The sequence below is a fragment of the Patagioenas fasciata genome, chromosome 8, assembly GCF_037038585.1.
Source record: "Patagioenas fasciata isolate bPatFas1 chromosome 8, bPatFas1.hap1, whole genome shotgun sequence".
Taxonomy (NCBI): domain Eukaryota; kingdom Metazoa; phylum Chordata; class Aves; order Columbiformes; family Columbidae; genus Patagioenas; species Patagioenas fasciata.
This window is the reverse complement of record NC_092527.1, coordinates 11334972-11361463: the sequence shown is the minus strand read 5'-3', so window position 1 is coordinate 11361463 and position 26492 is coordinate 11334972. Positions and strand designations below refer to the sequence as shown.

The 26492-nt window shown below is 41.1% G+C and overlaps 1 protein-coding gene and 1 long non-coding RNA gene across 3 annotated transcripts; one reads left to right on the top strand and one right to left on the bottom strand.

The window, feature by feature from the left end:
* Positions 1 to 1733: 1733 nt before the first annotated feature.
* On the bottom strand, positions 1734 to 26259 carry LOC139828490 (uncharacterized). The gene is made up of 3 exons (XR_011740166.1): positions 25924 to 26259; positions 25514 to 25615; positions 1734 to 3069 (listed from the first exon to the last, which is right to left on the bottom strand). It is a non-coding gene; the product is annotated as an uncharacterized lncRNA (long non-coding RNA).
* CDK1 (cyclin dependent kinase 1) lies at positions 3934 to 12717 on the top strand. 2 transcript variants are annotated; one of them, XM_065843954.2, is made up of 8 exons: positions 3934 to 4031; positions 4906 to 4956; positions 6405 to 6561; positions 7648 to 7771; positions 8129 to 8299; positions 8866 to 9029; positions 9157 to 9298; positions 12375 to 12717. In XM_065843954.2, exons 2-8 carry the CDS (start codon positions 4920 to 4922, stop codon positions 12486 to 12488), a joined length of 909 nt encoding a protein of 302 aa, XP_065700026.1. In that variant the 5' UTR covers positions 3934 to 4031; positions 4906 to 4919; the 3' UTR covers positions 12489 to 12717. The 2 variants fall into 2 exon arrangements, with proteins under 2 accessions (XP_065700026.1, XP_071667783.1); XM_071811682.1 differs by lacking the exon at positions 3934 to 4031 and adding an exon at positions 4417 to 4547.
* Positions 26260 to 26492: the final 233 nt, after the last annotated feature.

Genomic DNA, 26492 nt, shown 5'->3' with positions numbered 1-26492 from the left:
AAACTTCTGTTTTTAATAAATGTTAAAAGAAGCCAATTAATGTTTGTATTTATCTGTTTTTGAGTACAGTGAACACAACGTAATTTAGATACCCTCACTGGTATTCACGAACCAGCTGATCTTTTTTAATCACATCATTATGTAAAAGACAGAACACAGTTTCTCTTTTTCTTACAGTGATGCTGTTGCTGAGGAGAATATGATTAATACATGCAAGACAAGATGATATTGACTTTTGCAGCTGCCCTCTACTCGGCATAGAAGGAGTTGTTCAGAGTATTAGGCTGGGTTCTTAGCCATGAATACAACTGTAATACTATAATCCAAGCTTGGCATTGTAGGTCTGATCCTATATGCCTTGCACAAATAGCAATGCAGTTCAAGCAAGTGGAAGTTTTGGATGCCGGAGAGGCTTTAATATACATGCTCTTTGTTCATTTATATAAGCAAAATGGGAATTAATGTCTCCTTGTCAAGATAGACCCTCATTCCATTGCTGTTTGCCTTCGAGTTTTCCCTCAGTTTTGCACTTGAATCCATGTTTTGCTGTAAAGGGGTGCAGCAGTCCCAGGGATTCCCACTTCTGTACCTCTCTGTCCATCAGTGGGCTCACTGCTATTAATACTATTCCTTCAAGCAGAATAGTAAATCCCCTCAAACACAAAAGTCAATACAAATGCACTGCTATTGCTCCTTTCAAGCAGTATCATTAGCTAAAGCAATGATCCACCTGAGATAAGCACAAGTCAAGAAGGATATGTGATTTATATCCAAAGAATATGCAGACAACAGCAAGAGGGAGGGAAACACTGGGCAGGGAGAACTGTCAGACTGATATTTAGCAAATTACTTACATGTGCTGTGCCTTACAAGCAAGCTAGCCAGAGCTCACTGCTACACCGAGAGGGACAGAGAAAGTGAGCGTGGGGAGTGTGGCCGTGGAGCACACAGCACCCATGTCAGTGCGGGCGGAGCTGTGCCGTGAAGTGACAGGGACAAGCAGGAATCCATGTGAGCTGCTTTCAGTCAATATCCACCATGTCGGCCACTGAGCACTCCCAGCACACACCAAGGGCAAAGCAACCTCTGCTGTTCTTGACGGAAACCATTGCACACAACATTCTCTGTTGCTACCAGGTGTTGCTACACAGCTGCTAGTCCACCCAACATGGAGACTGTGACAAAATAATTTCCCTGAGCTGCTTTCCTGTGATGGAGCTGGCACAATCTGTGCGCTGGGGCAGAGTCACGAGGACCTGAAGGCAGGGCAGCTGTGCTAGGCTTCAAGTGCAACAGCAGTCAGAACTCCAAGCCATCCACCTCCTGGGTTTTTTCTAAAGCTATCAGAAAAGGCTGAACTTGTCATCTCAGACACCAGTCAGGGGGACAACCACTTCACACAGATCACAGAGTTGTATGCTGCTGGCTTGTGGAACAGTCTCCTTGCATGTGAAACAGAAGTAAGGCTCCGGTGCTCATGTGCAAGAACGAGCTGTTCTCCTTTGACCAGCTTTCCTGCTGGGGCCTCCTGGTCTTCACCACTCAAAACTCATAAGGCACTGGGATATATGGATAAAGTTGTAATCTCAAAGAGTTTGAAAGCTCAGTGAGCACTCTGAGAATGAATGGTTTGTGTCTAACAGAAATGACTGAGCACAACTAAGAAGTACTTCTGTTTATTTCAACTAAAGCTGGTTAAAACCGAAAAAAAAAAAAAGAAAAGAAAATGTTACTTTAAAGAAAATTCAGATCAGTGTATTCAGCACTTTCAGACACAGTATATTTTATATATAGATATAATCAACATACATTTTAGTATAACTTGATTTATAGTACTAAACATTCATGATACTTCTAACCTCCCCCTGTCCCCCAAGTTAATTAAGGCTACTGTATGTCTGGAATTTCCCAGACATCTTTTCTGAAATAAAAGGTGGACTTTGGCCACCTTCCTATGGCCTCTGGGCAAGGATTAGTCCAGCAGAGTCAGCAGCAGTAGCAGCGGTCCTGTGCCAGCTATAGAAAGCAATGCCCCCCAAAGCCATCGAGCCCTTGCAGCTCGATGGTGCTGTCAGTGCAGGGTCAGGCCTAAGGGACACGTCACGCAGAAGGACAAGTCACATACCTCCAAACCTGGGCTGTCTTGGCTCTGCTGGGTTTGTTAAACACATGCAGGGAAGAGTTTCTCTATGTCTGTGCAGCACAGCGTATGTCGAACTCTTTTCCTATGAATTGCACAAGATGTGAGGTCACCTTTCTGCCTGGGATTTCCCAGACGTATAAAAGCCTTGCTCTAGGTAGGTAAATCTCCAACAAGTGCTGGGAATACATGAGTCAAGGTAAACAGAAAGATGTGTGTATGTGCACCGTATGTTGAAAAACTTCCCCAGGAGGGTGGGGAAGGTGGAGAATTTTTAGCCCTGCAACGTCTGTGTATTGGTGGGGAGTTGCTGGACAAGCTGCCTCTCGCCTTTGCTGATGGCCAGGGGAGAGAAGAAGGAAGCGCAACATGAACAGTCCTGGGTGCTCCAGTCACCCTCCCAAAGAAATGCTTTTGGGGAGGTGCTGTACATCACAGTATCACAGTATCACAGTATGTTTGGGATTGGAAGGGACCTCAAAAGATCATCTAGTCCAATCCCCCTGCTGGAGCAGGAACGCCTAGGTGAGGTCGCACAGGAATGTGTCCAGGCGGGCTTTGAATGTCTCCAGGGAAGGAGACTCCACAACTTCCCTGGGCAGCCTGTTCCAGTGCTCTGTCACCCTCACTGAGAAGAAGTTCTTTCTCAAATTTAAGTGGAACCTCTTGTGTTCCAGCTTGATCCCATTGCCCATTGTCCAGCCTGCCCTGCTTACACTTAAGAGGGAGCAGCAGCGGCATCCTTCAGGTGGTGCAATGAAGTAAGAAAAATGTACAGTTACTTCAACAACGTGGAGCGATGCTTGTACCCCTCTCCCGCGGAGGCTGTAGGTTTCCACAGGAGCGTGCTGACCCAGCACTGCTGATGCTGGTGAGAAACGGGTGTCGGAGCAGGTCGGCAGCGCCACAGAATCCACAGGGAAATGATCCTGCAGGGGAAAGACCTATACAACTAGAAACACATTTGCTTTGCAAATCTGCTTAGCATTGAGGTTTCTCACTAATACGATTTTGCAAAGTTTGGAATAGTATTTTCCCAGGCTTTTTTTTTTTTTTCCATATATAAGTGTATTTTGTTACTACTTCCTGGGAACCAATGGAGTGAGGCTGCAACTGCTAAAGCACTCCCTGAGCAAACCCTGGCAGGTACTTCTCTAGTTACATCTTCTTTCAGAAACTGTGATAGCACAGGGACTAACTGTTCTTAATCCCGGGGCAATGATGCAGAATTTTAATTTGCCTAGAGAGGTATGTCCCAGCTTCTAGGGAATCAAGTTACCCAACGATCTTTTATTAACATGTGTACTTCAAAACCAGCTTCAAAAGTCACAGCAGTACTTCACAGATCAGCACACTTGCAGCCAGAAATAATTAATTTATGTTTTGGCCATAAACCCAAAAGACTTGCTTAATTAAGAGGGGCAGTTGAAGCCACAAGCCTCGCTCGATCGAAGCACAATTATATTCCCTGTAACATGTAAATAACCTAATGTGTTATTTGGGCAGCGACCAGCTCACCATTAAGGCTGTCCTAGCACATCCCGTTGTGCCAGTGCCCTCCTAACTCGCCATTTGGACAAAAAGATTCCAGACGACAGGGAACTACCCGCCCGCCCCACCTTGCCCCGGCCGCGAACCAAGAGGACGCCCGGCGCCATCCTCAGCTTCCCGCGCCCGGCCGCGCCGGTTCTACTGTGGAAGGCAGAGGCCGCCGTTGGGCCTCACTTTAGCGCCGCCGGTGCGGCGCGCGATGATTGGCCGGTTTGAATCATCCCGGCGCGGCGCCATTGGCGGAGCGCGGCGGCGCGCGGCTAGTTCGAACGTGCCGTGCCCGCCCCTGAGCGCGTTCCGGGACGTCCTTGCGGCGGCAGCGGGTTCGGTGGCGGCTCCGGTGAGAGGCAGCGGGGGCTGGGGCAGCGGTGGAGGGTTCGGCCTGGGCAGGCCAGCACTGGTCCCGTGGAGGGGCTGGAGACCCGCTTTTCCGCGGCCGTTGGTGCCTGCAGCCGGGTGGCGGTTGCTGGGGGGGTTGTTCTCCTTCCCCTGTCGCGCCCGGGCCAGCAGCGGGGCCGGTGGCGCGCAGGCCGGCGCGGGGGCCGCCCCTTGTCCGCTGCTGCCGCGCTTGGCCCTCGCTGCGGCGGCTGGGCTAAGAAGGAGGTCCCGCTCCCCCGTGGGGCAGCGGGCCGGGACGCGGCGTGGCCTTAGTCACTTCCCGGTCGGGGCAGGATCGCCCTTGGCCCGAGCCCGGGGCAGGGCGCCCGCTGGGCTTCTCCCTTTGCTGGGCTCGGTACTGAAGGGTGGTTTCGAGGGGCTGTGACATGTGACAGCGGAGCAGGAGCTGGGCACAAACGGCAGCGTGCTCCTGGCCTCGGTTGTGCCGTCAGCGGCTGCCGGGACTTCGAAGGTGGAGGTAGCTACAAACCCCCTCGTTGCCCCTAACGCTTCCGAACCTGGTGTTAAAGCTCAGCTGTCCTCCATGAAGGAGGTTAAGAGCAGCATGGAAGGTGTGAAGTGCCAGTCCCACCAGGTGCTAACGCCACCTGGTATCTTGTGTGCGTTAATGTAGTTTAGGTTTGTAGGTGTGAAGATTGTGCCGTGTACTGACTCAAATGATATGAGGCTGGCATCCAGAACCTTGAGCCTTCTGTGTAGTGTCCTAACTATATAAGACAAAACGAGCTTGTAAAGACCTGGCGTCATTTCTGTTATTTGGCCGTCTTCAGGACAGCAACTGTTAACCCTCGTGGTTTTTTTCCTGTTCGTTTCAGGCATAATCATAGCAATGGATGATTACACAAAAATAGAGAAGATTGGGGAAGGTAAGTATGGAGAACTATTTGAGCCCTGTAGCACTCCACAGTTTACCAGTTGTCATAGGAGCTATGTGCACTCTGGCCATTAGAGGAACCACCGAGATTCAACTAACTGGCAAAATAAGCTTGTGGTTAACTGCAGTAATTATCTCTAAATGTAAAAGCTTTCAGGCTGCCCTTCTTTTGAGGATGAGGTGGTCTATTTAAAACAACTGATCACTGGTGAGAAGTGTCTGCCTTCACATATTGATGGCTAATGGGTGTAATTTTCCTCCAAGAGGGGAAAAAAAGAAATGTTCTAAGGCCTGAAACCAGCTCCTCCTTTCCTTTGTATATGAACTTGTGTACTACTTATTCCTGAAGTTGTACTGCATGGTATACTTATTTTGCTCAGAGCTGCTGGTAGGGAGTAGTGGCTTGTGGATTGTTCTGCTTGGATTATATCCAGTCACTACACTTGTCAAGGGAAAGAGCAGATTGTAAAACTCTATGGAGAAGTGAATTTTAACTATTAATTTACTATAGGGCGTGGAGAAGATTGCTTCAATGCAGATGTTAGACACAAACTCCTTTTAACGGGAAATCCAGCCTATGTTCAATGTGGAAGTCCATATGTTTTCTAATGTTTTAGCCTTATGCAGACCTGAGAATTTGTAGTATGTTACTCTGAGAAGGCGCTCTCTAAGGTAATTGTAAAAAGCATTGGGTTGGATCTTACAACAAAGCTTCCTAACTGAAGCCTAGTGAGTGGATCTTTCTTCCTGAAATAAACTAGTTAGTTGGAGCTTAATTTGAGGAATTAATGCTTCAAGAAGGGTGAAAAGAGAATACTGAGGATGTCTTGGATTGAGGGTTCTACTTCTGTGAATGCTGATGACTAAAACACACTGATTTGAGATTTACCGCTAGTTCCGATTTTAACTTCTGCTGAGACCCACAGCACTATCCTCTCTCCTGCACTGAGGACTGTGCTACAGACGTTTCTGTAGGTCTGACCAATGGAGTGATACATCTCTGATTGCATGGGGAGCACTATTTTTTTTCACAGCTAAACCTTTAACCTTTTAATATGATGTACCCATGGCAAAATCGTAACCCCTTGGGGATGGGATGAGGAGGTATAGTGAACTTGCCTGAAAGCTAATCAACCTGAAATGCAACTAGTACCTGATTTTACAACTACATCTTTCAAATATCGAAGTTTCATGCTTAGGCTACCAAGTACCCTGCCCTAACAAATGATAGTGTTTGTGGGTGGCATGCTTTAAATAAGCTACACTATTGCATGTGTAAACTGCCAAAACTAAGTAGTAGTTTAAAATCAAGACAAATAATTAAAGCAAAAACACTTGATTGCAAGGACTCTTGCCTATGTTAGCAATTCTTATTTGCAATGACTTACCTGTACCTGATGCTGGTATTTCCTATATGCGTCTCACTGTCTTTTTGTTCAGGTACCTATGGTGTCGTGTATAAAGGTCGGCACAAAATCACAGGCCAAGTGGTTGCAATGAAGAAAATACGTCTAGAAAGTGAGGAGGAAGGTGTTCCAAGTACTGCTATCCGAGAAATTTCTTTATTAAAAGAGCTGCATCATCCCAATATAGTCTGGTATGCATATACTGCTATTTAGTTAAACTCTTCGAAGGACACTAGGTCCCTTCAGATAAGAAATTATTTTTCCACCAGTCTAGTAAGATGAGAGCTACTCTGCTTAACACAGTATCTGTTGTGAAGCAAATAGCTATAGTACCAAGTCCTGTGTTGATGCCAGTTTTCCAATTAAGATTTCTTCATGTTGCCTCTTCCCATTCTAGGAATCTAACACATTTTTGTAATTTATGTAAATTGTCTTCAGAGCAGTTATTATCAGAAACAGTGTACCTCATGAAAACTGGCCGAACCTGTTACTTTAGTCAGTCTCAGAACTTTATTTGCCACCTTGGAATAGACCATTTGACCTCGGTGTGCTTATAAGGGAGCCTCTGTCATTAATCACTTCCTTGCTGTTTTGCGGCAGAGATTTATGTGTTGCCTTATGACACTGTCATAGCTCACACATCTGAGCTATGGGTGAAACTTCCATCAGTGACTACCTGACATGTAGAATTGATCACAACTATTGTCTTCCCCACAAAATATTTACTTGCCCTTTGATGCAGCAAAGTACTTTCTCTAATGTACCTTAAAACTGGCCAGGTTTCAGCCATGTGATATCCCAATCTATGTATGCTTGGGTTTAGGAACCCTTATAATCTGTTAAGGGTGAAGCAGAGATCTGCAAATCCTGCTGTGTCTACTAGGTTCCTATTATAATATTCTCTTAAGCCCTCCTGGTTATTCAGGCTCCGCTATAATAAGCCAGCTCCAAATGGAAACTAGGTGTCAACACCCACAGTCTTTTTTAAAAGCAACAGTATTTTTTTTTCAGACTTCCTGTGTCTGATACTAGGCATGAGGGAACATAAGTTTAAGAGGATGCAAATAGGGAGTTTATCTGACACAATATCAGATACACTTGATTTTTCCAGATGACGGGGTAACTCACTAAGTCTCTTCATCTTTGAAGACTGGATGCTTTCTAAGGCTTTCTTAATAGGAACCTGGAACTGTCAGCTTGTATCCCTGTTGAGAAGGGAAATGTAACTGTGGGTCCATGCATTTTGCAATTGAGTTAATTGTACACTTGATTTTTAGTCTTCAGGATGTTCTTATGCAGGATGCAAGACTGTACCTCGTCTTTGAGTTCCTTTCCATGGATCTCAAGAAATACTTGGATACTATTCCATCTGGCCAATATTTGGATCGTTCACGTGTTAAGGTAATGAGGACAATTTCTTAATATGAGAGATGACCTACTAAGCTATAAGTGGCTTTTATTTTCAGTATAATTAACCCCTTGGGGAGAAATAAAAGGTTAAAGAAACAGCTGTGGATAATAAGATGAATGTCAGTTTTGCTCTCAAATGCCACTTCAAATTATTTTAATAACTGAAATTAAACTGCCTTAAACTAAGCCTTAGTTAATAACAATCATAAAGCAAACAATACTTAACTCGATATCTGCAAAGCTTTGGATCTCCATTTCCTATTACAATGTGGAGAGCTAACGTTAAGGGAACAGCTTTATGTTGTAGAACACTAGCTTGTACTAAAGTTTACTTTTTTTTTTCTACAGAGTTACTTGTATCAAATCTTGCAAGGTATTGTCTTCTGCCATTCAAGAAGAGTTCTGCACAGAGACTTAAAACCTCAGAATCTCTTAATAGACGACAAAGGAGTGATTAAACTGGCGGACTTCGGCTTGGCTCGAGCCTTTGGAATTCCAGTGCGGGTGTACACTCATGAAGTGAGTTGGAACATCCTCTTGGTGATTTGCATAGTGCATACTAGATTCCTGGTAATAACTGAATAACAGCTAAAAAAAAGAATTACAGAGCTTTTGAAGCCATAAACTAACAGTGTAAAAAGTTACTTTGGTTTTGTTTTATTCAATGTCTTTCCATCTCCTTGACTGTGGATTTACTCTAAGGTTCCAAAGCATCTTGTGAATCACACTATTACCATGACAATAAGTCAGATGGGCCAGAACTTGTTGCTCATTGTCTTGTAAGGACACTTTTGCTTCACGAAGTACTAGAGTTTGAGGGCTGTAGCAGCTAGGTGCTAAAGGCTTCCTCCTCTTTTGGGAAGTACTGTACACAAATTGTTTGCAGTAGCAACTACTGCAATGGAGTTTGTTACGCTTATCTGCAAATGAAGTTTGAAACTAGTATTTTCACTAAAACTTCTTGCACTGGTTATCATTCTAACAAAAAAACTGAATGCTGCTTCATAATGAATGAGCCATTGTGCTTGCAGTCAATTAGAGGACCTGATTCTATAAACTTACAAAAAAATTTCCATGTTCAATAGGTGGTGACACTGTGGTACAGGTCTCCAGAGGTGTTGCTAGGATCTGCTCGTTACTCTACTCCTGTAGATATATGGAGCATAGGAACCATATTTGCTGAGCTGGCGACTAAAAAGCCGCTTTTCCACGGGGACTCTGAGATTGACCAGCTCTTCAGAATCTTCAGGTATGTCAGGCTAAACCTTTCCTTGCTACTTGTGCAGCATTGTACAACAGGGCTGTGCACTTAGGAAAATCATAGTGCCTACAGATTTTGGACTAAACGGCTCAGTATTTTGCTTATGCTTGCACAGAGCTTTAGGAACCCCCAACAATGAGGTGTGGCCTGAAGTGGAATCCCTGCAAGATTATAAGAACACATTCCCAAAATGGAAACCTGGCAGCCTGAAAACACATGTCAAAAACTTGGATGAAGATGGACTTGATCTGCTGTCTGTAAGTAGTCTGTCTTAAACTGCTGATTAGGAAACAGTAATTTCAAATACTCTAGCATACATAGAGCTGTACTAATCATTCTTGGTGGGAATGAATGTATGGACATCTTCAAACTGGGTATGGGTTGTCATTCTTGTAGGACTGACAACTTGTGTGACATTCACTTGCATAAATAATATGTGACTAGACGACTTCTCATTAAGCAATTGTGCCTCAGCTTTTTCTATACTAATAAGCCAGGTGCAACTTGCAAGTGAGGGTTGAGCTTTTGCAAACAGGTTTAAGAGGAGGTTCCTGCCCACAAACCATAGCTGTCACTTTCCTGGTGCCAGCACTAATTGTAGTGGGCCTATATGACTGATCCAGTTGGAAATGTTTTTCTCTTATGGTTGCATATGGATTAATCCTTGTAGGCTCATCTTGGTTAAGATTTCATGGTGGTCTTAAGTGACAAACAGTGATAGAAGTAGCTGAATTTATTGATTAGCTGTGAAACCAGGGACTTGGTTTAAGCCAGTCTGTAGTGTCTGTCCCAATTTGCCTTTATATTTTCAGCTGTGGTTGATTAACTTTTAATTGGTATATTTTGTGTCCAGTGTGAGTTTACTTTAGTTCTGTGGCTATGCAATTGAACTACCAGGCTAAACTTTTATTTGGCAAGTTCTTCATCAGGCTTCTCCATTTAGTGCCCTTCCAGCTTATGTGCAGCCACTGTGGACTAATTTAAGTTACATCTTGGGTGTGAACTTAGATGCACCTATGTATAAAAATGTACCTTGGTAACTTATGCTTTGGCTCTCCTAAAGCTGCATTTATACAGTGCAGACTTGCCTATGGGGATGAAACTTCAGAACTGAAGCTGAAACTTCAGAACCATCTTGGTACAGGGGGAACCTTGTACAGCAATAACCTGTGTGGCTGGCCTGTTTTAAGCAGTCCCAAACAAAAGTAGTTTAATTCTATCAATATGGCAAAATAATCTGAGTGAAGGTGTTTTACCCAAGAAGCTCAAATGAGTACACTTTCTCAAAATTTTGCTTTGTGAGAACAGAGCCACAGTTCAGATTGATGACGTGCACAACAGTTAAACACATAGTTGTTTTGGCTGGCTCTCTGAACCATGTAGCAGTATTCTTTTACAGAGAGAACTGACTTGAGCTTGCAATAATTCCTCTGTGTCCACTGACAGCATTGTTATTAAATCAGTTTGAAGTAGTATTGTTATTGATTTTATTTACAAACTAAAGTCAATTGAGCAGGCAAGCAAATCTTGTTGATAGTCATTAGGCCTACTAAGTACCCTTAGCTTAGTTGTGGCTTCATTGTGCTGCTGCTGACAAAGGCAAAAAATTACTAGTTCCTCAAATGATGTTAACACAGTACTAATATCAAAGCACATCCTGTAAAATCTTGTGTAGTTTTGTCTTAAATTAATAAATGTTGAAATTTTAGTTTCCTATTAGTGCTTGATGACAATCATATGGCTGAATTCCTAGACATCTGGAATCCATTTAAGTTTCCTATAGCTCTTTTAAGCCTGAAGCAGTAGAATGATTTTTAAAGGCAACAAAACTAACTGAATATTCCATTCTGGAGCACAAGCTCAGATGTGTCAATGAAAATGTCAGTTCTTCCTTCTAGACTATTGCAGATGGAAGCAGTATGTAAAACAGCTGTCCTGGAAAAAGTGTTACATATTTTTGTGTTAAGACCAACTGCTTGAGTAAGGTTGTAAACTTAAGACCTTCATAAGCCAAAAAGATGTCTGTGGCCAGCATTTGAAAGCACTTGATGGCTGTCATGAAAAGCTTTGGTCTACCAGATGCTAATTCCCAGAAAAAGACTGTTCCTGGATGCTTAGAGAAGAAACAATTAATTTACCTGCTGAAGTGCCACAGTCTCAATGTCACAGCATCCCTTTTTTGGAGAAATGTGACCCTTCTTGTCTAAGTCAATTTCAGAGAACCTTAGATTCCAGTATCAGCTAGAGGATGCTGTTGTTTTGGGGTATAGCCAATGGGAACCTGTCACTTAAGGTAAAATTGGACTACAAGGTTAAATCTAGAGACAGTGTTGCATTTGGCAGGCATTCAGAGAATATAAATGCAAATTCAGTGGTTTTAAAACAACTTGGAAGACTCACTGTAGGATGAAGTCTAAAGATAGTTAAATGTCAAGTCTGAATACTGGGCAGAGTAATATGGGTTAAGCTTTTTTTTCTGGATGATAAGCTTGTTGTGGGGATGGCAGAGAAGCAGCTGGTAGAATTCTGATCACTTGAATTTGAAATGGACTTTAAGGAGAAATAAGAGCAAAAAGACTTCTCAGGTTTTGCTCATTTCAGATCTAGTAGAAAACTGCTAACTGCTTCATTTTTTTTTTGGCCCCAGTTGTATGATATTAACTGTAGAATTTTTTTTTTTTTTAAACTGCTAGTAAAACACATCTCTTGCCTGTGCTAGAAAGATCTGGAGGCTATTTTAGTGGCTATGGCATCCTCTCTATTTGCTCTTATCAACTTCATTATTGAGGTCTTCGGTTGAAGTAACTTACTGCAAAGAAACTCGAGTTTTAAAACTCTGGGTTTCTTCAGTTCCACCTGCTTGTTATACTACTTTCCTATTTGGATCTGGTAGCTGAGTGATCATTCATTCATTTTAACTGTAAATGACTGCACCAAGCTGAGTTAAAGTAATTTCACATTTCTTCAATGTCAGCTTAAAAAAACAAGCATAGGGTTACCTGTCCCTGTGAGCATTTTGGGCTTTAACAGCCAAAGCTTACTAATTTCTCTTAGTTGAGAGACTGAGGCTAATAATTATTGCCACTTGATGCCTGGTTCTGGATTTAGTTCAGTGCATGTGGTACCCCAATGGGCTTGGTTATTGAATGGAAAAATCTGTCCTCGCTTTGAGATTTTATGCATTGCTATTGACTTGTAGGTGGAAATGACCTCTCTGCCTATGAGAAAGCACAGAACATGGAGGGGAAAACTTGTTTTTATGGTTAAATACCTCATAACATTATTTTCACTGTCATTTCATAAGGGAGTAAATGTGTTTCCTTTTTCTTCCAGAAAATGTTAATTTATGATCCTGCAAAAAGAATTTCTGGCAAAATGGCCTTGAACCATCCATATTTTGATGACTTGGACAAATCCACTCTTCCTGCTAACCTGATTAAGAAATAACAGGCCTTTGGACTAAATCAGCCAGAGTGAAATAATTGAGATTACTTTTACTTTTAAGCCTGTCTGTAATGTGTATGTCTGTCTTTCTGTTCTAAAACTGTGGCTGTGTTTAGTTTGTTTTGGTTTAAGTGTTATATAAATGTAAATATTAACCTATTAGTGCCGAGTTCAAATAAAATGTTGCTGCCTTTAATGCAGTGAACTTTCTAAAAATAAAGCTTTAAATCCAGTGAAGGACTGAACTTATTTCCAGACTATGGGTGCTCTACAAAAGGACTCCGTTTTCCCTAGAATATGCTGGTAAAGTTCCACTTGTCTAAAAAGAGCGGATAACCTATGCTACTAAGTTGTTGATCCTGATATGATAGGAAGATACTGTAGAAAATTCCTCTGAAGTTTTGAGTTGTCTCAGTATAATGTCAGTTTAAAATTTTACTTGAGCATGGCAATTAATGTGCCAAAGGACATGTAAATGAGACATCTGAACTGAAGAGTTGCAGATTATTATGTAAGGCAAGTAGATAGCCAAGTTTGTTTTAGGGTTTGAGTTTTTGAAGGTATTTTAAAAAATCCTTGCTCTACATGCTTTTCTGTTATCTGAAAGGCCAAAGAATGTACCTACACATCAGCACGTTAACTTGTGAATTGGCACAGTTTCAGCTCCTGGACCAGGTAATGTATCTTAATGATATCTTAAATTTTACATGGCCTCTATATACCAATGTGTAACTGCTTAACATGGCCCCTTCCATCTGTTAATAGTGATACAGTTCTCTGACAGAACCCCCTGGATTATGCTTGAGTTTGAAAACTAGTCTCTCTTCCTATATGAAGTCTCATGTAAATGTTGACTTAACCTGACTGCTAGGAACTGTAATCATCAACTGAGATGCTACATGTCTATAGACTCTTCCATGATTAAAGCAGGAGCTTTCTAAAGCTCCTTGGCATTTAACTCAATAGGTTGAGAGTATTGTAAGAAGTTCAAACAACCCACAGAGGTATATGCTAATGATTGTATGTTAGATTTCTACTTGCTACCTCTATTCTTGGCTTTCAGACATGACAATATGGACAGGGGTTGCACATCCGTCCTAAGTTTTACTGGATCTAAGTGTCATGGTGTTGGTTAGGGACCAAAGCTTGCTGCAAAGTGTGGAATAGTAATGAAGGTACTTAAGTTTCTAAATCAGGTATGTGAAAGGAACAAAGTGAACTGTTCACAAACAGCAAGGTTTGCAAGAGCCCTGTTCTACAGCTGCTGAAGAGTGAGACTTTGAAATGAGCAGCAAAGATGATGAAATCCTGTCCTTTAGCTCCTTATCGTGTCTATTGATGAGCAGCTGGAAGTATTAGTGTTAGATATAGCTTTTGTTAACAAGTATTTTAGTATGTAAATGTCAGTCCTGGTGTTAGCATTGGTGTTTGCAGAGTGGTTCTTAATCTCTAGAAGTATTTGGAGACTGTCATGTTAATGGGATCATTCAGTAGTAGAGAGCCAAGGAGGAGAGATTTCTTGAAATTGCTTACACAGAAAATTACCTTAACTAAAGGCAGAGGGGAAGATGATTTTTTTAAGTTCGGCTCCTTTCTATTAACACCAGTGATAGGATGCCATTTCAAGACAAAGTTTTTGAATGTAGTGACTTGACATGAGTTTACAGGCCAAGGGAATAGTGTTGCTGGTGCTAATTGGTTACATGGGTGTAGAAAAATGAGGGGAAGTTGCTACCAACTGCTCTGAAAATGAGAAGTTAATCTGTTTTAGTGGATACTGGGGACCTTAACTTCAGTTTGTCTCATTCCAGTAGACAGACTTTTATTTAAGTTCTTTGTATGGAGAAGAAGGCTTAAGCTAGGCAAACTCGCATTTATGCTGCTTGCAATGCTGATAAAGCCTTATTTTTGTCACGCAAGTACTGGTGTGTCTCTAGTTTCATGTGATAACAGTGAATGCTTTACCTTATCTTAACTAAAAGATTTTGGTACTAAAATTTCTCAAGAAAGCTTTTTTTTTAAAAAAAAAAAAAAAAACCCACGATGATTTAGTACAAGACTGCAGTCTTTCTTGTTTACCCAGGCACTGTTACACTTGGTGTTGTAACATAGCTTCCACTGTAGGTCTAAATGAACTGTTACAATACTCACAGCAAACGGGACTGAAAGGAACACAACACTGTCCAGCTGTGTCTGAGGTCAGATAAGGTGGTGAATATCATACCCAAAGACGTAACTCATTTTAATAGCTTCATGCTGAAACACAGTGCAAAGTTATCAGTGATTGAAATAAGGAAAAATAAATCATCTACATTTCATAACTACCCTGCTGCCTAGGATGTGTGTGGAAGGTTTGTGATGCTCCAGTTTTGGCCATCTGAAACTCCATTCTATACTGATGAAAATTTGTGGTGTCTTGCACTCTTGGGATTTACCCTCCCATGGGTACAAATTGTCAGCCCTGTTTATTGATAGTGCTTTGGCTGTGTATTGAGAACTGAATTGCTATAGTACAGCATTACTTTTGCCCTTCAGTTGAGGACATTGTAGTGCTTGGCAGAGTTTCACTGGTACATAACTTTTATTAGGATGTTTAGGCAATTGAATTGTACTAAACTAACAGTTGGATATGGGCCCACCAGGCAAAAGTCAGCATATTTTTCATAGCTGCAGATGGAGAATGATGGCTGGAAACAGAAAACATCATACCATTTCTGAAGTGACTAGAAGTCAGCATATGAAGTGTGTGTTGTGTGGTTGTGTGCATTTGGTTGTTCTACCCACTATATGTGCAGTAGATTTAGTACTAAGTTACTTGGTAATTAAGTTACTAAGTACCCACTTACTGTTATTACTAGTAGATAATGTAACTATATTGAAATTAACATTACCTTTATGGGATTTCATAATGATAGTGAGCATCTGTAAAAGCTCTACAAGTTTGCAGTAGTTTTCTTCTGAGTGTTGTAAGAACTGGGGGGGAAACTATCTAATTTAAAAGTAGTCTGCTTTTGGTTTAAACAAAAAATTCATAATGTTGCACCAGCATTACCTCTGGTGCTATGGCTGCTGCTGAGTAACACGTTTTCTGCTAGAGCAGAGAATGATAAACTTAGCTTGCCGTTTCACTTAACTTGCTTGTTCTCCATCCCATTAAAAAATAGTGCAGATGAATGTGATTTTACACAGGATCAAAGTAGTTTTGGTGGTTTGTGGTTTGTTTGTTTGGCTTTTTAGTTTCCAAGTTTAGCAAGCTTTCTCTTTTCAAAATAGGCAACTACTATATACCTGTAGACTGAGATCAGCTGCTTTTGGACATTATTCATCTTTGTGAGAATATGGTATCACCATCTGCTGCTCTTAAAATAAGCGCCTTTAAAAATAGAGATCTTATAGGGAACAAAGAAAAGAGGAAGAACTTTGCTTTCTAAATTCTTGAATGGAATAAATACTGTAAAAGTTAGTGTAAAAAGAAACCTATACATCTTCATGTGCTGGTGCAGATATCAGGGTCAGAAGCAGTTCTTCCTGGGCTGGTACTTCTTGCAACACCTTTGTGCTTCAGTGTTCAATGAATCCAGCTTCTTTTCAATGTGAACAGGTAGAGCAGGGTTGGCTGACAGGCAGGCTCTGCTGTGCCTGTTTCAAACAAAGTTTCATTTACAATCTGCTCTTTTCTAATTACCTGTCTTCTTGTGGGCTCTTTCTTATCATTGTTTATGTGCCTTTATAATACCTGGAAATGGAACAGTCTAAGCAGATACCTTTTTTCCTGAAACTGGTGCTACCAAACACGCAAAACTCATCTGTTCATGCATTTCCCTTTAATTCAGATTCTCTTATTTGACAATTTGATCCTAACTAGGGTATACCTCTTGCTTATTTTCTTGTCTTAAATATTTTCCCCTATCATACATCAGCCTCTTCTAGAGTCATATTAAGTGTCTGATTTTCTTCCAGGCTTTCATTCATTGGTTTCATGTGCTGTTACAAATTGTATTCTCTGCCCAGTATTTACTGGGGTAGGAGATACACAAAGTTACTTGAAAGAGAAAAGGCAAGGGCAAGTCCAGGAAGATTAGTACTTAGCACTTCTCACCCATGGGTTGGAAAGCTCTGCATTAGCAGGTACATCTTAGTGCACTGATCAGGGCTGAGGCAGAAAGAGGTCTCATGATTTTTCTGGACAATAACAAAATTTCAATTCTTAAATCCTGCAGTTCAACACAGTGGTGTGCTTTTTTTTTTGTTCCCCTTATTTGTGAGGAGAGCCAGGAAGACTTCTTGAGGGGATCTGGAGGAGAAACTATTGTTGATGAGAAAGAAGGGGTCTTTCTAAGCAGGTAAGAGGCTGCTCAGAATATGGGACAAGAGAAATGCAAGCACCAGAAATAATACAAGATAAAAAGGGTGATCTGACAGCAATGAATAGCAAGAAAGATGCAGGAGAAGTTTGGTAAATACTCTTTCAATGGAGAAAGTTTTCAGTTTGAGACCCCTGCTCTCAACCTGATGTTGGAACCCTTCTAAGGGCTGTGTAGCAGAATTGATCTCTAATTTAGAAAAGAAAAATAGCAGTATTTAAATCTTGGTGGGAACCAGGAAGTACCTTCAGAGAGGGAAGGCTTTTTTTTTCTCCCCCTCACTAGGTGAATTATAGTTGCACCTAGAGGATTTGATAACATCAACCTTAGGTGCTGTAGAAATATGTGAAATGCCTGTCCTAACCCAAGTTACAACTAGTAATAACTTGTCAGTACTAGCAAAGGGCTATTGTCAATTTGGGCTGCTAAACTTCAACACTTAATGCAAGTGCAGGTACTAGAACCACAAGACTGTTTACTGCAACTGGCAAAGCCGAGTCCACTGCAGCACCACTATTTGGCAGGAAATGAGAATGTTACCTGCTGCTTTACACTGTGTGCAGAGTTAGTGCCAAAGGGAATAAACTTAAGGTAATGATATGTGTGACAAAAGGAAGGAGGTTAATGATTTTTAAAAAATCTTCTTAAATGAAGGGAAATTCTGCACATCTCTGAACAATTAAAGTTGGAAAATGTCCCTTATGCATAAATTGGTTTCTGACTAAAGAAAAAAGGTGCTGTTAACTAAAGCAATGGAGCAGCTCAGGGAGGTACGAGGCTTTTAGGAGCTGAATAGGCTCTGCCCTGGGACAGTCCCACAGCAGCTGGTCAATGCGTCTTTGGTCTCATTCCCATGGTGCTAACAGAAGACTGCCTTTAGCTTCTCGCTGCTGTGTGCAGATCTGTTTTCAGCATCTGTATCACCAGTTTTCTCCAGGACGGAGGGGATGTCAAGCTGTTGTGACATGGCTAAAAAGGATCACATAAGCACCTTTTCTGTTAATTATCTAAGGAACCTCCTGTTTTCCTGGAACATGCACTATGAAGTGCTGCTTTACTATTTTATCTGATGAAGCATTGGGTAGGTATAAGATTTATATTTGCCCACAGGTGATGGAAAATGTACCTGTTGCCATCATAAACCACTTGCAAGAAAATATTCAGCAAGATTGCAGCTGTACTTGCTACACTTCAAATTACTTGTAGGCAGCAAATAAAACTCTTCTGTATGAAATGACTGAGAACTTACTATGATAGCATTCCTGTACCAGTATCTGAGGTGACTTCTGAATAGCTAGTTTTGAACAGCAGCATTTTCTATTTGGTGTCTATAGGCCTGCATGAAGACACAGCACTACTGCTGGTTCTATTTGATTTTATTTTGCTTTAGCTTTGTAAAGACTGAGTGAGAATAAGGAAACACTGATACAGAGGCCATAGTTCATTAAGCCTGACTATTTATTCTCAACCAGGCTCCTTGCCTTACTTTCTGATAAGCTGTATCAATTTATGGGGTAAATCTTTTCCTATTTCTTTGACCACCAGCTGCTCTGGTTTACATCTGCTGTGTCAACGGCTGAGTTCAGGTAATGACTCTCGGTTCTGTTCCCACTGTGTATTCCTGTATAAAGTATTGTCTCCTTAGATGTAAATGTCTGCAGGGTACTGGGTGTTCATGGCTGTTGCTGGGCATATTTTACCGCAGTGTGGTCTGCTGGCTATTCCAATGTATTCTCATTGTGTTTTAATCAATAGCAATCTCTACTGATGCTGCTGCTAACTGATTAATTGTCTGAGCTCAAACATATATATCTAGTATAGGCGGTTGGCTGCCTTAAATCAAGAATTGGAAGTGGTAGCTGGTCTCTCCTAGCTGTTAAAGTGAGAGGTATTATGCCTTTGGGGATAATTAGTGGTTTTACAGGATTAGTTATATTCAGTTCTTTGAATTTAGTAAAAGCCTTTCTGCTGACCTCTGTAGGGTTTGGGCTAGAACGTTGGAGGCAGGTTGTTTAAGAAAATATTTTCTCAAACTATTAAGTGGTAACCTATTGAATTTAGTTTTTTAAAGTTCCTGTCTACAACTCACACAACATCTAGTAAGTGCAAGGCAATGTGTTTGTGACAGAGGCAAAACTGTGATCTTGGTAACTTCTAGCATGGATCCTTAGTCCTGCAGGAACATGCTTCCCCCACAACAGCTTTGACTTGCTTGGCAAACAATGCCCTGTGGGCTTCTCTAACCCAAGTGGGGCCAAAGGAGCTTCCCTGTCCTTTGTTTGCACTGCATTTACTATATTTTTAATTTTTTTTTTCTTTTCAAGACCCATTAACTATAACTTTTCCTGCCGTTGGTCTCTCAGAAATTATTTTTGCCTAAAAAAGGAGATTTTGTGCCTGTATCATTAAAAGCCCTCACTACTATTTCTTTCATCTCCAACTGCCCTTCAGTGCTGTTTTTCTTCCCCTCTGTTGTGAGTCTATTGACATAAGAGGCAGAGATGGACCTTGTTCAAGGCCATCCTCCTTGACAGCGATTAGAGGAAGAACACCACAACCAAACCGAGGGCTGGCTCTGCCTGTCTTGCTTCCAATGAGGACTAAAGACAATGAGGAGAGTTATCTAATACCTAAGGTTGTCCCACGTTGACTCATTAATATCAGAGGAGAGCTCAGGCTCTAAAATGCTCCCAATTGGTGGCAGGGAGGAATAAAAGGAAAGGTCAGTCCTCTTCACCCTATGGCCTCTCTTAACAGATCATGCTGTGACAGCTTAATGCTGTGACCTAGCAGGTCTTCAGACACCTGTGGGGATCAGAAAGGATTTGACTAGTTGGAGGGAGGCAGGGAAAAGACTAAGTCTCTTAGTGTACCTCTTCATGGGTCATCTTTGGTTGCCTCCCACAGGATCTTGACCTTTTATGTGTTATCTCAGAAGAAACCCTCATCACTTTGTGTGAGCAAGTCCCTGAGCTTCTATACTCTATTTCAACCCCTTGCTGTGTAAACCGTGAACAGTAGTGTAAATATTTCACAGCTGTTTGCTGAACTATATTTGCTCTGGACTCTGAAAATATAATACTTTGTTCTACAAATGTCCCTGACACCTGCCAATGTTTTTCCTGCAGTGCAGCCATGTATTTCTGAAATATCTTTTAATTTGTGGGCTGAAAAATAGGAGGAGGGGGTTCTCTTTTAGATTTGTCTTGATCTTATTTTAAAACTATAATATGAGGAATTACGGATTCTATGAATTACCTCAGCATCTCATCCTGAGATGTACTGGGACTACTGACTTGCTGGGAAGTCAATAATTACTCAGCATCCTTTGGCAACAGGCAAGAGGAAGAAAGGAAGAAGTGGAACAGTGTAGAACATATAGAATTAGCAGATGGCTGAGAAACCTTGAACTATTTATTCCCCATAAATCTGTTTTCTTCCTCTTATTTTTCTGATCCCATAAGAGGAAGAAAACAGATTTATGGGGAAGCCTTTCTTAAGTTGTCTGACAAATAATCATGATTTTAATAGTAAAATAAAATTTAAAAGACTTTGGGAAAGTGTGACTTTTTATATCACTGCGGAAATCTGGTACTTTTCCCTGGATCAGTAATTAAAAAAACCTTATTTTCTTTCTTAGTATTTGGGAGTTAATACATAAATGCATGAAGATAAAACCAATGGATCGGTAAGAAACGATATTTTAGAATAACTATGACAAGATGTAGTGGAGTCCCGATATGCATTTAGTATGAAAATTATATTCTCGTATCCCTAAACTTTCCTCGGTTTGCCTCCATCGTGACCACGAGATGTCACTCTGGTACCTCGGTACTGACAACCATGGCAGGGGGCAGGGAAGAGGAGGAAAACTCCACCAGACTCTCCCAGCTCCATGAAAAATTGAAGGGTATTTATTTTTTGGTAGGCAGCCAGGCTGAAAATACTATCTGAATTGAAAGCCTTTCATGAAACATCTGGGCAGTTAAATTTTGCTAACTTCAAAGATGTCCTGTACCATACCGACATACTGATTTCTTCCTTTAGTGAAGAATCACTTAGGCTGACACACAAAAGCCGCTGTAAAACTATTTCATGCTGAAATTAATGATCAAAATGCCTAGGCTTAATAAGGCAAGTATCACAGAAGTGCCAGTCAATGTACTTAAACTACATCAGGTTCATCATCAGTCTTACAAATCCCTATCACTTTTCCACAGTGGCCAGTTTTGCAGTGGTGGGTTTTTTTTGTTATATATATATATATATATATATATATATATATATATATTTTTTTTTTTTTTTTTTTTAATAAGTCCACACACTTAATTTCTGGATTTCCCATTCTGTACCTGATGTGTGTGTGCAAAGTTGTGCCTCTGGTTTTGATTTGCAGTCTCTCGTTTTCTAAGTACCTTTTCATAAGCTTGACCAGATTCTCTGCTGGTGAAAAAAAATCCTAACAATAATAATTGTCAAGTTTATAGCATTTGAGAATCTGGTCCTTAATAATGAATTTCAATATAAGGCCTTGTTTTTATTTATTGATATGGTGTTCTCCTAAATGTAAACATTTTTGACTAAAAGCAGAACCATGTAAAATGCTTCCCAGATGACTCGATCTGCTCTTAGAGACATGGGATTACGCAGCCACATGCCTGGCAAAACTCACCCCATGCTAGTGCATGAATCATTACTATGTTTTTTTCAGTGTACAGATACATAACTAACAAAAGTTTAATAACTCTGTTCACTGAGCTGCTCAAGGCAGAAATACAGGTGCTAATGTGTAGGAGATGTACTTTGATAATTGTCTTTGAGAATGGGAATATACATTAATCATTTCCCAGTTCTCATTCAGGTGCTTATAATGTGGTCTCGGTGAAAGTGCATCTCACGATTTGTCAAAAAGCATGAATAAATGTAAATATACAGCAGGTGTTCTCTCTTACGGCATGTGGCCCTGTCAAAGTACTTGTAAGTACTAGTAAGTGGGGAAAAATACCAGTGCTGCTTCTTTATAATGGGGTGTTCTTTGGTGAAAGAGATGTAAAATCACATGTAATGTATCCATCTCCACAAGTAACACCAATTCTAAGGACAAAGACTGAGTACAAAGAAAAAGAGAGTCTTTAATAAAAATCTGTCATTGGCTTAACTCAGAGAGCTGCTGTACATCATTCTTCAGCTCCTGGAAACCCTGTCAAAGATCCACTGTATGTTTTAGCTCTTGCTGCTCATCTTCAAAGCCCCAGACCACAACCAGGCTCTGTTCCTTTCCAGCATGAGCACTAAACCTTGCAGCTTCACATGTTCAGTTTGAGAGTTGCAGTCTCGGTCACAACCCATTGTAAAGCAATGACTCCTCCTCAGCCTCAGAAGCAGGAGAGACACCGGCAAGCACTGCAGGTGGGAAGGACCCTGTGACTGGGGAGCTCAAGGCATCACCCAACTTCTTACTGAAAGGCTGCAGGAAAGAAATCTATGGAAGATGCTTCTTTTTTTCCTTAGGCAATGATTAAATGTATCCTAGCTGGAGTCCTCTGGCTGTTCCTGCCACGTACAAGAAAAACTAGGCTGGTTCCTTCAAAGCAAAAAAAACCCTAGAAAAATAAGATGCAGTTTAATTTGCTCTTGTGTCAGTAAGAAGAATAAATTTTAGCTCTGACATTATGGTCTACTGCAATTAAAACCCATTTTATATAGGTGAGTAAAGTGCTATGTATAATTTTCTCATGTAATGAATGTAAGTCAATTTAAAATATTTTCTTAGACAAGAATAGCCCTGGCTTAGAAAAAGTCCAAGTTTATGGACAACAAAAAGCAGTGCTTGTCCATATTTTCCCTTCTTCAAGCTTTGAGCAAAAATCAACTGCTTTGATTAGCCCTCAACACCTCTATTGTGTCATTTGAACGGAAATAGAGTGTATTCTCTGCATATATCTACCAGTTATTTTAAATCGAGTACTTGCAAAGCAAAAATTCTGGTTTGCAATCTCTCTGCAACCAAGCAGCACTGAAAAATGTTTTTGATTTTTTGTTGCATTGTTTGTTTGATTTGATTTCTTTAATTCTTAAGACAGGGGTAAATGGACTTAGAATCCATTCAGTATTTTGGAATCTAGAGAGTATCTCCCAGATGATGAAGCCAACAGTCTCAGCAGATGTGATTTAGAGAGGCCCCTCATTGTCTAGGGAAGATTTATATAAGCGTGAATTTGGGCTTTGGTGTTTCTAGCACCATATCTGTAATGAGCTTCATGTGAATGTGGCTGCTTGCTTGGGGAAAGCCACAGACTGGGGGAAGCTATAGCAAAATTCTAGGCTCTGGGCCTTCTATTTGTAAACTACACATGTCAATTTTCCTCCTAAAATGTGATTATTACATTTACAACACAAATCTGAGATGAAACTTCAACAAAACTGGAAGCTAAGCTGTTCAGCATTACCTCCAGCAGAGAGCAAAATAAACACATTCTTGCAGTGTGCTTTGACATGGCCAGACTCAAGTTTCACATCAAACAAATCTAGTAATTGACAGGTCACAACACGTCTTTAAAAATCAGGGAAAGGAAAGCTGCTTCAGCAGCAACCAGACAAACAAAACCAAACCAAAATTTCAAAATTCTGAACAGCCTCAAAGCTTGTTATTGGCATATTCAAGGCAGCTATCAGTTTGGTAGACAGCCCACATTCAGCAATAGTTATTCCTCCAGTCCTTCCTCATGTTTGAATGCGGACTGTCTTGTTGACTAGCTCTTAAGCCCTGTTCTGAAAGTATTCTGTGACTTCAGGTCTCTTGGGGAAAACAAACAAACAAACCAAACCAACCCAACGTGCCAGTACAATTCATTTCTGGCTTGCTAAGATTGAGGAGGAGCACAGACTGAGGAATAAGCTCACAATCTTCCTTGTTTTACCAGAGGCATAATCAAATGAAAAGGTTATTCTGGGATGTTACATTACCATGAAGCAGCTGGTCTGTACTAGGTGATAGATGCTTTTAGTCTATGACAAATAAGAGGTAATCCAAGTTTAGCTCTTACAAAAAACAAAAACAAAAACAAACAAAAAAACCCAAACAACACATAAAAAAAAGACCCCAAACCCCCCAAAACACACTCAAAACAAAACAAACAAAAAAAAACCCCAAACCAAACCAAACAAACCCAAAAAATCCGAACAGTCTGGTGTAAGTAACTGAGCCTTCAGGAAGTTCCCTGACCAGCAGGAAAGTTTCTCACCATCTGCCCCTACAATTTCAAAGTGACAGGCTCACAGCATTTGCCATGATTTTGACAGTGCTTGACTTTGTCATTTTAATAAGTTGGCTTCCAAAGGAGATTTTTTTCCTGTTCAGTAAAATATCCTATAATCTCTTAAAAAGCCTTTCACCTATTGAGGAGTTAAAGTCAGCTTTTGAGATTTTTACCCATGGGATTGGGTAACGAGAGTGTGGGACTCATTCAAAGGAGTTTCAGGCTATGTGAGTTACATGCAAGCTGGAGAAATCAGTGTCAGAAAGATTTCACATTGAAGTACGTGAAGCTTTAATACTATTACTTTGTTATAATTATTTTAATAATTTCTGGCGATAAAATTATGAACAATGTGACCACTATTGGCCTTATAAGCCTTTCTGACCAGATACAACAGCCAAACAGAGACACCAATACTATAGACTTAATGTCCTATGGCTACACAGGATTCTCAGTGTGTTTGCTCTCATCAAAAACGCTTCTTGATTCATTTTAAAGGCTCTAGGCCTCACAGAGAGACTGGAAGGCAAAAAGCTGCACCATTATAGCAACCAACTGTATTGGACTCTGGCTTGTCAGCCTGGATCTGCTGGCAGGACACAGAAACTGCCTTGTGCAAAGAGCCTCAGGTACCCCCGTCCATGTACAAGGACTGACCTCCCCAGCGCTCTTGCTCCATGAGTGGTTCACTCCCAGATGCCACACGGGACTGTCTCATATCCCACAGCAGCAATATGCCCTGGAGTCGGCTGCCCCACTGGCAAACCCTGCTGGTGGCACAAAAGGAGCTGGCAGGAGCAGACAAAGGGGAGAGACCCAGACAAACCCATACAGACCTGCTTTATAAATGACCAAACGATCACAGCAGGAAGCATCTTGCCTACAGCAGGTAAAATTCCAGCATGAGGAACATTCACCTAGACTACAGATCAGATTGGAAGAGCATCCCTGAGAGCTTCATAATGCTGGAGAAAACATAGCTTGAGAGAGTCTCAGGTGAACACAAGCAAAGCACATGAGTGTCCCTAGTATTTTCTTCAGGTTTTAGTCACATGCACATTTCCCTTACAAAGCTGCACAAAGCTGTAGGCTGTTAACAAATGTCATGTGTATGATTACTGGTAGATAAAGCATCAAAAGAAATGCTTCGCCAAGGAAACAGTGAACCTGCCACCTGTACAGTATAGAACAACTACAAATGATTATTATTTTCCTTTTATTGTGCAAAGAACAATAACACGAAAACACACTTTTCCCCACACTTTGCTGCCTAATGGAACCAAGAAAAGTTATACTTGAACAATTTGAGGAAAACTTCATTGGAGACCAAAGGAGAAGCAGCAGCACACAGAAAATTATTAAATACCACTATGTCTTTCATTTCTAGTCAGCAGAATTCTCTTACCTTTTTTCCTCAGGGTCCTCTTTGAGGCCCTCTTCAAGATCCAAGCTCTGAATTTTACATAAGGGTATCGTAGATGACTCCTCACAGAAGAACCTGTCAAAGCTTACGAATACATTCCCAGTAAGAAATAAGCTTTTTTTTTTTTTTCCATGTAAACTATTTTACGAAAAACAGGAAGAAGAATTAAAACCCATGCTGTATCTGAAAAAAAATGTACTCTCCTAGTATGTTAAAGGCCATTGAAATAAAGCCTGAGGGAGGAAGAAGAGGAAGAGAGGTTGCAAAGGCTTCTGGGGGACAGGATGGCTATAAAAGTTGAAGCAGCAGCCCTGGCCAGTTCAGGGCTTGTTGGTGCAGAGAAGTGATACCCAGAGCTAAATGAAGCATAAGGTAAACTGCTTCACACTTACCTGATTTAAGCTGCTATTTTTGTCCTGCTGTGTCAGAAGTGTAAGCTGGAAGATAAGAACTGTACCTTGCAAAGTCTATAGGAACCTTTCTTCCTTTGCAAGAAATCTCCCATCCCATGACAAGTCAGCAGTCACAGGCTGTTGGCAGTTCAGGTCCATGTTTGTTTAAGGTGTTATGTTCATCCATAGGCTGAGCTAAGAGTTCCTCACAGCTCCCTCTGTCTTGATTTGGCATCTAAGACTTTGGTCAGCTAGAAACCCTTTTTCTTCTAGTTTTATTTGGGTTGGCTTATACTAGTTCATAACACGGTAGAAAGCCTCTTGTTAGGAAATAGTTGTTAGCTCCTGTCATCTTTAGACTTCAGTCTTTGCTCCCTGCTGCTATACTACGCTAAAGAGAGATGTGTTTAATTAAGGAATGAGTAGTAAAACATCTAACAGCTGTAGGGATGAGTTGCCATGTGGGATGTCTGGACCACAAATCCTAGCTGGTCACTAATAGCAGGGAAAATGCCTTGCTTGAAGTTAGAGAGGGTATTGTTGCTGTAGCTTCATAGGATGAGTGAAGA

Excerpts from the sequence above, each read along its gene's own strand:
- CDK1 (XM_065843954.2), top strand. The coding sequence starts at position 4,920 with ATGGATGATTACACAAAAATAGAGAAGATTGGGGAAG. Across the intron at positions 6,562-7,647 it reads CATCATCCCAATATAGTCTG|TCTTCAGGATGTTCTTATGC; the intron begins GTATGCATATAC and ends CTTGATTTTTAG. Across the intron at positions 7,772-8,128 it reads TGGATCGTTCACGTGTTAAG|AGTTACTTGTATCAAATCTT; the intron begins GTAATGAGGACA and ends TTTTTTCTACAG.